This window comes from Kogia breviceps, chromosome 6 (assembly GCF_026419965.1).
Source record: "Kogia breviceps isolate mKogBre1 chromosome 6, mKogBre1 haplotype 1, whole genome shotgun sequence".
Classification (NCBI taxonomy): Eukaryota; Metazoa; Chordata; class Mammalia; order Artiodactyla; family Physeteridae; genus Kogia; species Kogia breviceps.
In genome coordinates, this window is record NC_081315.1 from 145,415,553 (window position 1) to 145,427,877 (window position 12,325).

The window sequence follows — 12,325 nt, forward strand, 5'->3', positions numbered from 1 at the left end:
TGCTCAAGTAACACATGTTCATCAGGAAAAGTAACTAAATAAAATAAGCAAATGGTGAGAAAAAGAAAAACCTTTCGTCACCAATTACCCAAAGGTAGTATTTTGGCACTGACCTGTCAAGCTTTACACGTTCACAAAAAAATCTGGCAGAGGATGCACAACTATGTACAAAAATGGTTATTTTTAAACTAAAAAAGAAACTATTATACATGCTGTAATTGATCTCCTTTTTATATAATAGGGTGTGACTATCTTCTCACGTCAACAGATGTGTTTACAGTATTTCTTCATCCCCTCGCAGGTCTCCTTTCCAGGGCCCCAAAGGCCCCTCTCTGGCTACTAAAGCACCTGCCTGAGTTGAGGAGACATGGAGGCGAGGACGCCAGCAGAACCAGAGCAGCCCTCACTCAGCCCCTGCCCCCCCCCCCACCTGCCCCCACACACACGGCTGCCACTTGTTTGCACGGATGAAATGACTGTCCCGGGACACCACACGGTATGGATGTGTGTCAATGTACTGTGCAGTCGAGCCAGAGGAAGCCTCCTGTACAGGCTGTCCATTATGTGGACTCGACAATTCCCACGCCTGGGTGGTTAGTAGGTCCTATCTAATCGAATGCAAAAATGCAGAGATGACATACTCAAAACTAACTTTGGGCAAATACGTGTCATTATTTCTTTACGACAACTACAACCTAGAAGTGGAACCATTGTTTCAGACGTATCTTGGTTTTAATTATGCTCGCAAATAATGCTTTACACACAGTGTAACCATACCCTGAATTCAACCTGGTACGTTATCCTTGCAAAGGAGTTTGCACATTTTACAATTCTAATTTAAACACGCAATTTACAAACGTCCATCGCGAAACACTAATTTTACGCACTTAAGCGGGCTCTCCGACACCTCCCCCTCCCCCGAGGAGGCCCCCAGGCCGAGGGGAGGCCAAGGCACTTACCCCGCCGTGCCCGAAGAACTCACAGTAGCAGCAGTCACAGTACTTGCCCTCCTTCTGGTTGGTGGAGGTGGAGGTGCTGGAGCTGTGCTCGGAGCAGCTGTCCTCGTCCGCGGTCTCGTCCCCGTCGTCCTGCTGCGGGTCATAGACGCCGTTCTCGCAGCGATGCCCTTCACAGTCGGGGTCGCTGCAAAACCGCACAGGGCCCGTCAGCGAGCAGCCTGCCCCCCAAGGGGTGCAAGCATGCCAAGCGGTGGCCGAGGCTGTTCTTTCCGACCAGCCTGCCCTCGCCAACGAGGCGCGGGGCCTGCATGACCCAGGGGCCCGGCAGGCAGGACAGGCGCAGGCCGGCGGGCACGCCCAGAGGGGCTTCTCAGGTGCACACACATGGCCCCTCCACTGTCCCTCCCACCACCATTTCATCCTGGGGGATCCCGCCGCTGCTGCCCGTCTGCGCACAGACCCAGAGTGGCCCTGTGCTCCGCGGAACAGGCCGAGCCCGCCCCCGCCCCTCCCCGCTGACGTCCCCGGCTGGAGAGCTGCGAGGCCCCAGGCGCGCAGTGTCTCCGGAGGTCCTGCAGGGTTAGGTCGCACGGCACCCATTCTGAAGCTTGCCGGCCTCCCCCACCGGCCCGGGCTCACCTGCAGACGCTGGGAGGAGCGCTGACGGAGCCGTCTGTGGCGGGGGCCACAGGAGCAGGACAGAAGCTCTTGCGTGAATCCACAAACCCGGGAGAGGTGGCGGCCGTTTTGGGGAAGGACGGGGCTGCGAGACTGGCAAGGTGAGGCGCGGAGGCTGGGGAGAGGGCGGCGGGAGGGAGGGCAGGAAGCGGCACCAGGCCTGTGGGGCTGTTCCTCGGGGCCGCCGGCACCCCGTGCCTGTGATCCTCTTTGTTGATGCCATGAAAGACATCGCCTGCATTCAGAGAGACCAGAGTCACTGCCAGTGGCCAAAGTCAGGCAGACGTTCAGGCTTCTCTAAGGTAAAACTTTTTTTTTTTTTTTTTTAAACCACCTTTTGGCCAGAAAATGTTCAAATCTATAGAAAACTTGAAGGAACAGTACAAAGAATACCCATACACCCTTCACCTAGATTCAAGACTATTTACTATTTTATTTACACACTCTCTCTCTCTCTCTCTCTCTCTCTCACACACACACACACACACACACACACACACACACACACACACACACTTTATTGGTGGCTTAACATGTGGAAGCAAGCTGCACTCACTCCTCAACACTCCAGCCCGGACTCCTGAGAACATGCACGCTCTGCCGTAAAACCTCGACACCAGCGCCAACTACAGACATTTAACCTCGAGGTGACATTCCCATCTCACGTACAACCCCAACCAGACTTCCGGCCTCTCCCACAGTCCTTTGCAGCTTTTCCCCCAACCCAGCATCTTTTAAACTTTCTTTTTCCTTCCACAATACTGACATTTTTTGAGTTGAGGCCAGCTGTCCACAATCCTGGATTTACAGTCTCACGTCCGATTTAGCTGAAATATTCTACGCACGGATCCTGCAAAGGTTCTGTTGGAGCTTCCCATCTGACGGCACAGGAAGCACCTAGCGTGTCTGCTCCTGTCGGTGAGGCTACACCTGATGAGGTGTGCGCGGCGGGGCGGCCGGCACCTTACCCTCCCTCTGCAATCTGCCAGGCACCTGTGGGTGCTGCTCCCAGACACCGGCACGGCCGCTTTCCCCGAACTGAGCTCCCACGTGCCAACACCCATGAGGCCGCTTGCCTGGGGCCCCTGCCACCGGCTGGCTGCAGGGAGGCCTTCTGTCTGCTATCGGTCCTGCACACGTAGTCAGCAGCGAGCTTCTACCCGGGCAGCTCCCCACCCGACTCCCTCTTTCGAGCACCCCGAAGGACTCTCGACTTTAGCTGCGCGCTACGACCCGTCCCTTTATTCTTTCCGACGCTCAAACAGTCCTAACTTTGGCTAGTGAGGCCTCTCTGATCCGGCCCCCGTGTCCCTCTGACATTTGCCACTGGTCTCTGGCCGCCCCCTCGCTTTCAAGCCCCCTCTTCGCTGTGCTCAGATCAGAGTGCGACAGCGACGCCACCCGCACACACCACTGACGTGCGTGGCAGCAGGGGCCGCATCTCGGGCTGGGCAGCAGCCCCGTCAGCTGACTGACTCTCCATGAGGCGCCTACTTTCAGATGCCCCCAAATTCCTCCACGCGATCAGGAAGCAACGACCTCTTCCCACCGCAGAACAAGAAGCGCAGAGAGGAAAGGCAGCACACAGTGTGGCAAAGCCCTGGAGGGTGTCAGTGTGACGGTTAACATTCTCATCAGAGTCCTAGAGGACGTGCTCTTTGTGCAAGAGCATTCTTAGCTGTTAATTACACTGACATCTCTGGCCGGGCCGAATGAAAGGGAATTACAGAGACGCCGAGGAAGAAGGACAGAATACGCAGCGCCAACCCCGAGGGTCCCTGCGAGCTGGTGGGCCTTACCGAGGGAGGGCGGTCTCTTGGACGACACTCTGAACTGGCTGTTGCTTGACTGCACCGTGGTGGCCGTGCAGGACACGGAGGAGGTGGCTGACGACGTGGCCATCACAACTTTGTTTGCTTCCATAAAAGCATCTTGGAAATTGTACAAACATTTCTTTTTCGCAGCATTTTTTTTCTCTTTACTATCCGGAACTGCAGGCGTTTCATTGCTAGATGGAGGTGGAAGAGCTTCAGGTCTTGTTTCTGAGAGTGTTGGCCCTAATATGTCATTCCCTTCAGAGAAGAATGGGAAAATTAAGGCTTCTAAAAGAAAGCATTTAGCTGAAACCCAAAGGTCACCTGCTGACTGAACTATTAACACTGGGGCTGCTACCGAAGTTAGGATCCCAAGGGGGTGACACTAGTCAACTAGTTTTCATCTTTGAAAAAAAATTTATTGAGCACCTACTATGTGCCAATTCCTGTGCTAGGTGCTTTCCAAAAGTTATTTAATGTCTTAAAACTTCTTTCTGAGCTTAGTACTACCATGCCTATCCTGAAGATGAAGAAACTGAGGCTCAGAGAGGCTAAGCAACTTGCCCAAGGTCACACAGTTAGAAACCCTTTCTAAGCACAGACCAGATGTCAAGTCTAGCTTGCTGTTCTGAGCACATGCGGGGGCGGGGGTGTGGGACCACCAGGGGCTCTGACCATGTGAAGACAGAGATGAGGCAGAGGTACCAACCCCTCTTCAGGCACGCCCTGCCCTGCCACTGAAGAAAGAGCTGCACCTCAGCAGTTGAGGCCGCAAGGAGGAAGGTGCTTGTTAGAGGGGACAGGTCCCAGGTAGGGCCAGTGCAGAAAGAGAGACAAGGAACGTTAAGTCATAGCATTCAAGCCACACCACCCTGCGGCACTGGGTCGAGGTCTGCTGGTCACCAATGCTCGAGAACCAAAGGCCCAACACCGCACCCTGGAGCCAAGACGCTAGGCAGCCCTGGGGCGGGAGAGACCCAGTGTCCGAGGCCCGTCCGGCTCCTGTGCCGGCAACGGGCCGCCAAGCCCAGAGCCCTGCTCCGCTCCTGGCGGGAGACACGGGTGGGTGGAGCAGCCTGAAGGGGCCAAGGGGCCTCCTGCCAGAGGTAGAGGCGAGGGGAGGCAGCAGCCCCGGCCCCCACTGGGGAACTGCAGCAACAGGGAGGGCAATCCACTGAGCACAGATCACTTTAAACTTTAAGAAAGTTTTAATGAGTTCCTTACCAGAAATTGTATCTGGCAAGAAAGTGCCAGGATTCCAGTTCTTATCATTCATCACTTCTGATCCCCAAAGACTTATAAATTTAGAACTATTCCACTCTGGAGTATTCCCAAAACAGCTCGGATAAATATGGTCTTGAAGAGATGCATTGAATACCTGATGCTTATTTGTGTGATTCTGAACAGGTGCTGGCGGTAAAGCCTACAAAAAAAAATGTTCTAATCAAATATCAAAATTAATATTCTATTTACCTAAGGAGTTAAACTACAAACAGACAAGTCATTATTGAAACCGTGTGGGACACGCCTGCCGTGAACAGGTGTCCCGGGAGCACATCTCGCAGAAGCTTACTCGATTATTTATGAGGCTGTACGTGACAGGGCAAATCTGAACCAGATGTAGATTTTAAAAGCAACTGATGCTCAAGGAATATATCAGGAAACTTTAGACAACTCAGTGACTTCTAACATTCCTCCCTAGTCACATTTTATTTTATTTTTTAAAATAAATTTATATATATATTTGTTTTTACTTTTGGCTGTCTTGGGTCTTCCTTGCTGCGCGCGGGCTTTCTCTAGTTGCGGCGAGCAGGGGCTACTCTTCGTTGCGGTGCACGGGCTTCTCATTTGCGGTAGCTTCTCTTGTTGCGGAGCACGGGCTCTAGGCGCACGGGCTCAGTAGTTGTGGTGCGCGGGCTCTAGAGCGCAGGCTCAGTAGTTGTGGCGCACGGGCTCAGTTGCTCCGCAGCGCGAGGGATCTTCCCGGGCCAGGGATGGAACCCGTGTCCCCTGCATCGGCAGGCGGATACTTAACCACTGTGCCACCAGGGAAGCCCCCTAGTCTTATTTTAAATGAGGCCCATTTGCATGAGATCTGTTCCTGTGGCTTATTCTCATCTGACATTTTAAAAATCACTGTGCACCACAACGAAGAGTAGCCCCCGCTCGCCGCAAAGTCAGCTTTGGAATCACTCGTAAAAACGGTCAGCTCTTACACTGTTCCCTCACACTTGGACAAAGTGCAGTGTAAGTGTGAAGAAAAGGTGGATTCTACGTTGAGCTCTAAACCCACCCTCCCTGGGGCGGGGAGGGGAAGACCTTTGTCTTGAGGTGCCAAGGGAGGGCGCCGGGTCCCCACATTTATGGGGTGACTGGCCGTCCGCTGCTCCCTGCACACGTCCTGGGCCTCCCTCCCCTTGGCCCCCGCCCCCCATACCCCCAGCAGCCTTCCCCACCGCAGCCAGAGTGGGCTCATGGCACATGAGCAGGAGGGCGCCACTCCTGCACTTCGGCTGTGCCACGGGTCTCCCACTGCTCTGACGCAAAACCCAGAGTCCTGAACGTGGCCGGCCTCCCCCGTCCTTCCTGCTCACGAAGCCCCTGGACACACGGGTCTTTCCTTGGTCCTCAAACTCCAAGCTACTTCTCGACCCACAACTTGGCTCACACTGTGTCCACTTTCTAGGAGGTCCTAATCTCAGCTCAGACCTTGCTGACTTACATTTATCCTACTGGCCACAGCCTAGATGTCACGTCCTCGGAGAAGCCAGCACTGCCTTTGCTCTCACCACCCAGCACCCAGACCAGGGGGGGCCTTCCCATCGAACACACTAAAGTCCATAATTTTCCCTCTCAGCACTTACCACAGTCATAATTCAAGACTTATCTTTAACCTATTGGTTTAATGTCCGCCTCGCCTCAAATTAAGTATGCTGCAAGGGGACGGGGCAGCCCGGACCCCGGCCCTGCCGCCCCCAGCATCCCGCGGATGGAGCACACGGCCTTCCCTCTGCAGCTGTGTGCCCAGGCCCACCCAGAGGAACTACGGGTCTGTGCTGGGCACGTCCCTGAGGACACAGGAATGAGCAGTGAGTGCTGGGAGCTCGAGTGGGAGGGTCTGGGGATGATTCCCAGGGGCGGTGATGGTCTGGCGGAACCCTGAGGGCCTGCCTGGCTGGGCAGAGGGTCGGAGGGGAGGGTCGGAGCACGGGGATGGCCAATGTCCATGGACAAGTGTGCCACAACCTGACGGGCTGCAGGGGGCACAGCAGAGACAACTCCGTGTGACTTCCGTCCTGAAGGGGCTGGGGAGCCACAGAGGTTTCTACGCAGCAGGGTGAGACGGTCTGGTCGACTGATTAGAAAAATGGATCTGTGGCAACCGGTGAAGGAGCCAGAGGGGCAAGGATGAGGCGGAGAGCAGTTAGTAAGGGGCCGGGGAGGGCTGGAGCGCTGGCGGGGCAGGTGGGGAGGAAGGGGAGGGTTCGGGAGCTCCAGGCCGGCCACGTCTGAGCTGAGGCTGCGCTCAGGTCGGAGCTGCTGCCTCGGGCTCCACCACTGGGAGGCGTGGCCGGTGACGGAGCCGGACGTTGCAGGCTGCCCGGTCCGAGGGGTCCAGGGCCAGCTCGCCCTTTACTAGCTGTGTGACCTCAGGCAAATCACTCAATCTTTTTGTGCTCTAGTTTTCTCATCTGTAACCTAGAAGTACCTACCGCCAGGGGACGCGGTAAGAATTACACCAGACAGTGCGTGTCAAGGGTTCAGCGTATGGCCGGGCCCAAAGGAGGCATCTTCCGAGTGCTACGGTGCGTCTCCCCAGACACGAGCCAGCGCCCCCCCACCCCCGCCCCCGCTTCCCTCCCTCGGCTCGGGCCGCTGAGCAGCTTAGCGCACCTGCCGACCCTGAACGGGCTCAGAGAGACGAAGGCGGAGGGTGAGGCTGGAGCGGACTCAGGAGTTGAAAGTGGGAAGAAGCAGGGCTAGACTGGGCGCCCAGGGCCCAAGCAGAAGCCGGGACCAGCTGTTCAGGCGGAGTAGCCCCGGGGGCAGAGGGCGAGGACGGACGTCAGCTTCCACAAGGGAGTGACACAGTGAGAGCTGCTCTGCTGAGGAGGGCCGGACGAAACCCAGCCATCCAACGGGAGAAGGTTTCTTAGTCTTAAAGACCTTGTGCTGAGGGCAGACACAGCTGACGGGTGGGAAGCGGCCGCTGCTCGCCACGTCAGCTCTGAGAAGCAGCTCGGGGCAGCAGACGCTGAGGGCTCGGAAGCTGCCCGAGGACTCCGGAGACCCGCCGGGCGCAGCCGAGCGTGCTGGCTCCTTCCTGCTGGAGGAAGCCCGGCTGGTCACCGGGAGCCGCCGCCCGCGTCTGCCCAGAGAGCTTCCGCTCATCCTGCGGGACGCTTGATACCCGAGCATCACCTCTCTGCAAAGCCACGCCACAGGCTCAGGGAGTCCTCCTTCTTCGGTGTCACTCTCCTACTCCGCACCTACAGCTCCTATTAAGGGACGTCGTAGTAGTTTGAGTTTTCAAATTTGACTCTGCTTTCGTCTTCTCTTTGGACTGCAAGGTCTCTGAAAACAAGGACTAGGACCAACCGGTTTTGATCTTTCTAGCAGGTAGCACAGGGCCTGGCACATACTGGATGTTCAATAAATGCTGGGCAGAATTTAACTTGGCGGAATGAGGGGAGGTAGTCACGGAACCGTTACACTGGAGACCTAAGTTAGCGATTCTACACATCTGATTCACACACTTCCTCAGAAGCCCGGCTACTCCAAACAGGAGGAGGCCCCGCTGTAGAGAACAAAGGGAGCAGGTCCGTAACCGGCAGGCCGAATTTGTTTGAACGTGCCTCTGCACAAGACGCCTACTAACTCCTATAGCCGTGGGTTTCCTTCACGGAAAAAATAGGCACCTGTCACCCAGACCATTTTGGGGCCACGCCTCCAGAAAAACACTAATGATTTAAGCACAAAATAAGCCTCTCGACATGCGGATAATGCTATTAAATTGGAACACTGCTTTCAATCTTTATACAAATCCACATGGCTTCAACGAACAGAAGTTCTCAACTGTTCTCCTCTTTGAGACAAAACTGACTCACAGGAAAGCAAACTTTTGCTTTCAGTGGAAGCTCTGACACACACACCAACTGATGCCCTCACCACGCACGCTGCTGCGTTTATGCAGGAACCTCAGACCCAGCCTGTCTCACACCCAGATGTCATCCCAGACGCCATGAGCACGGAGGCGAGAGAGCACAGGCCGAGCCGCTGAGCACGGGCGGGAGAGGCCGCTGACGCCCAGCATGCAGACAAAAGGGTCCACTTATATCCCAGCGAACAAGAGAGTGGCGACCCCTCTACTCTGCACTTCTTCTCAGAGGTTCTTCAATACTCCTGCCAGAGGAGAAGAGGCAAGAGCCCCACCTCGGCTTCGCTGTTTCTTAGGGTCAGAAGAACTGAACTCTGCCTCTGAAATAAAACGCAGATCACAGGTCACAACATGCCCCCCAAATGGCCATCTATTTATGTCCATATTTTCCACACAGCATTTTTTCTCCCTCGAATTCCAACTGAACTTACACCTGTACCACGTTTAACTGTATGAGACACTTCTGCAGTGGTTGTACACAAGTAACCCGGCGAGGGGGCGACAGGTTCACAGGCCCACAGCCACGCGGGAGTCACGTCACCAGGCTCCGCTCGATGCACTGAACTCACTGACCATTTCCAAATAACCCTTATGCGCCCGTGGAGACTTCAAGACATGTGTCCACCTTCAGTTCCAGACCCTCCCTAATGGGGCAATTGCTTCATAACACATTCTCCAGATGGAAAAGACACAGGACTTAAAGCTGGAGGCCTCGAGCACTGCTCCCAGGCCCCGCGCAGCAGGGGAGCCTGCCCTGTGGGGGAGCAGGAGGTGTGGCCCACGTGCTCATCTCTAAGGCTGTAAGTTCTCCCTCCTTGGGTTTGGTCCAGTGAGGGGAGACACTTCACTCTACGTCCCAGGTAAACGGCACCACACACTTTTGTAACAAAGGGCTGAGCTATGGAGAAAGCAAGGGAAACGGTCCACAAAGAACCGACAAGAACGGGGCAAGAAAAACAGGACCCAGTGGAGGTACGGGAAGGGATGGCTGTCCTGGGGACGTGTGCGCCATCGTCACCGTGAGGAGGGGATGGGTCTGTGGTCCCATGGGAGGAAGGAGAGCTGGAGACAAGGGGAGCTAGAGGGTCCCAGGGGGTCAGCTCCCTGCTGGCACCTTTGCACCAGCAAAGGCAAACCCTCTCTTGAGGAAGCATGCCCCATTCAGCATCTGCTGAACAAAACATGATCTCATGATAAAAACAGATTTAGATCCTCAAGGTTTCATTCAAACACAGAATAACTATGTGCAAAGTGCTTAAAGAGAGGAAAGATGAAAAGAAAAAAGTGATCAAGGAACAAGAGAACATAAGAGGTTTCTAGGGCTTCCCTGGTGGCGCAGTGGTTGAGAGTCCGCCTGCCGCCGATGCAGGGGACACAGGTTCGTGCCCGGTCCGGGAAGATCCCACGTGCCGCGGAGCGGCTGGGCCCGTGAGCCGTGGCCGCTGAGCCTGCGCGTCCGGAGCCTGTGCTCCGCAACGGGAGGGGCCACAGCGGTGAGAGGCCCGCGTACCGCAAAAAAAAAAAAAAAGAAAAGGTTTCTAACATATTTGAAAAATAAATAAATTAAAGCTTAGAAATAAGAATTACAGGTGGGATTAAAAACTCAAACTTAAGGGGCTGGCTAGAGCCAATTATAGAGAACCACTTAACTGGAAGACTGATCCAAAAACAGTTGTCAGAACAGACTGAGAGACAAGGAGATGCATCTCAGGTACGGAGAGACCATGAGCCATGATGTGCAGGATGAGAAGGTCTAACCGGAGGTCCAGGGAGAGAGAGCAGAGCGGTTAGGAGGGAATACAAACAAGATAAAATGGCTGAGAACCGTCAGGCAGGGAATTTAAACTTGCTCATACGCTGAGGGCGCTGATGGGAAAGGCACACAACGTGCACGAACAAATGGGTAATATGGGCAGAGAGATTCTAAGAAAGAACCAAAAAGAAATGCTAGAAATAAAACACCCTGTAAGAGAAACTAAGAATCAGTAGACTGGACACAGCCAAAAAGAGAATCAATGAGCTTCAAGATAGGTCAGGAGAAACTTTTCAAACTGAAATGCAAAGAGAAACGAGAATTTAAACAAACAAAACCCCCAAAACACCACCACCAACAACGACCAAAAAAAATACAACAAAATGTCCAAGAGCTGTGGAGCGATTTCAGAAGACATTTCAATATGGTGCCTGGAGTCTGGAAGGAGAGGCAGAACAGGAGAACCGTCTGAAGGAGTCACAGCCGAGAACGTCCCAAACTCACAACAGACACCAAACCACAGACCCAGGAAGCTCGGAGGACACCAAACAGAACAGGTACCTGCAAACTCCACACCTGGGCATATCATATTCAAACTGCAGAAAACCAAAGACAACAAGAAAATCTTGAAAGCAGCCTAAGGGGGTGGGGTTGGGCAGCGGGGAGAGACCCCTGCACCTACGGAACGAGGAGTGCAGTCACAAGGGACATCTCATTTAAAACCATGCCGGCAAGAAGAGTGGAGTTAACTGTGTTTTAAGTGTTCCAAGAAACAAAAAAAAAACCACCAACCTAAAATTCTGTCTCCAGCGAAACTGTCCTTCAAAAGTGAAGGAGAAATAATGACTTCCTCAGACAAAGAAAAACTGAGGGAACTCATCTCCAGCAGACCTGCCCTGCAAGAAATGTTAGAAGATTCTCTTCAGGCAGAAGGAAAATAATATAAGTCAGAAATCTGGATCTACATAAAGAAAGGGAGAGCAATGGAGAAGGAATAAATACAAGTAAAATAAAATCTCTTATTTTTCTTATTATTAATTGATCTAGAAAATAACTTTGAAGTAATAATAACAGTGTACTAGGTGATTAATATATGGATAAATGAAAATAATGACAGCAATGTCACAAGGGATGGGAGGGAGGAATTGGGAATAATCTGTTAAAAAGTACCTATGCTACATATAAAGCAGAACAGTGGTATCTGAACAGGGATTTAGATTAGTTAAAATGTATGTTCTGATACAACTGCTAAAATTGAAAAAAAGGCATAATCAATATGCTAAGAGAAGAGATAAAATGGAATCAGAAAATGCTCAATTAAAAGTGGAGAAGCCAGAAAAAGAAGCCTCTGATAACAGATAGAAAACAGTTACAGACATGGTTGTTGTTAATCCAAACACATAAAAGAATCACTTTAAAAGTGAATGGTCCAAGTACACCAATGAAAATACAGAGATTATCAGAATATATTAAACAACAAGAACCTTCCCGCCTCCCAAAAAACCCAAGATCCACGGATACCTGTCTACAAGAAACCTACTGTAAGTGGTGGGTGGGGAGAGGATACACCATGGAACACTAATCGAAAGCTGGTGGAGCTACGCTAACTGCAGGCGGAGCCGACTGCAGAGCAAGGAAAGTTACCAGGGATAAAGAGGGCCATTACTTAATGATAAAGGGCCGACTCTCCAAGAACACATGACAATCCCAAACATGTAAGCAGCTATCGAAAGAGCATCAAACTGCATGAGGCAAAGCCTGACAGAGCTGCCAGGAGAAACAGGTGTATCCACTGTTATAGCTGCAGACCTCAACCTTCCCCCATCAGAAACGGGGAGAATTCAGCAGGGAGGGATCAGTGAGGACACACCTGAACTCAACAGTGCCATCAATCAACTGTTACTTCATCCAAAAACAGCAGACTACGCATTCCTCTTAAGGAACATGGCGCATTCACCGAGAG

The 12,325-nt window shown here is 53.0% G+C and overlaps 1 protein-coding gene across 3 annotated transcripts in view; it reads right to left on the reverse strand.

Moving 5' to 3' along the window:
- The window catches only part of FAM193A (family with sequence similarity 193 member A), a 169,012-nt gene that overhangs the window by 22,806 nt on the left and 133,881 nt on the right, over nucleotides 1-12,325 (reverse strand). For all 3 annotated transcript variants that reach the window (XM_059065987.2, XM_067036816.1, XM_059065988.2), the window contains 4 exons: nucleotides 4,676-4,874; nucleotides 3,437-3,709; nucleotides 1,599-1,872; nucleotides 960-1,143 (listed from right to left, as the gene is read on the reverse strand). In XM_059065987.2, the coding sequence (XP_058921970.1) occupies nucleotides 960-1,143; nucleotides 1,599-1,872; nucleotides 3,437-3,709; nucleotides 4,676-4,874 (930 nt within the window). The remainder of the gene's footprint in view (nucleotides 1-959; nucleotides 1,144-1,598; nucleotides 1,873-3,436; nucleotides 3,710-4,675; nucleotides 4,875-12,325) is intronic.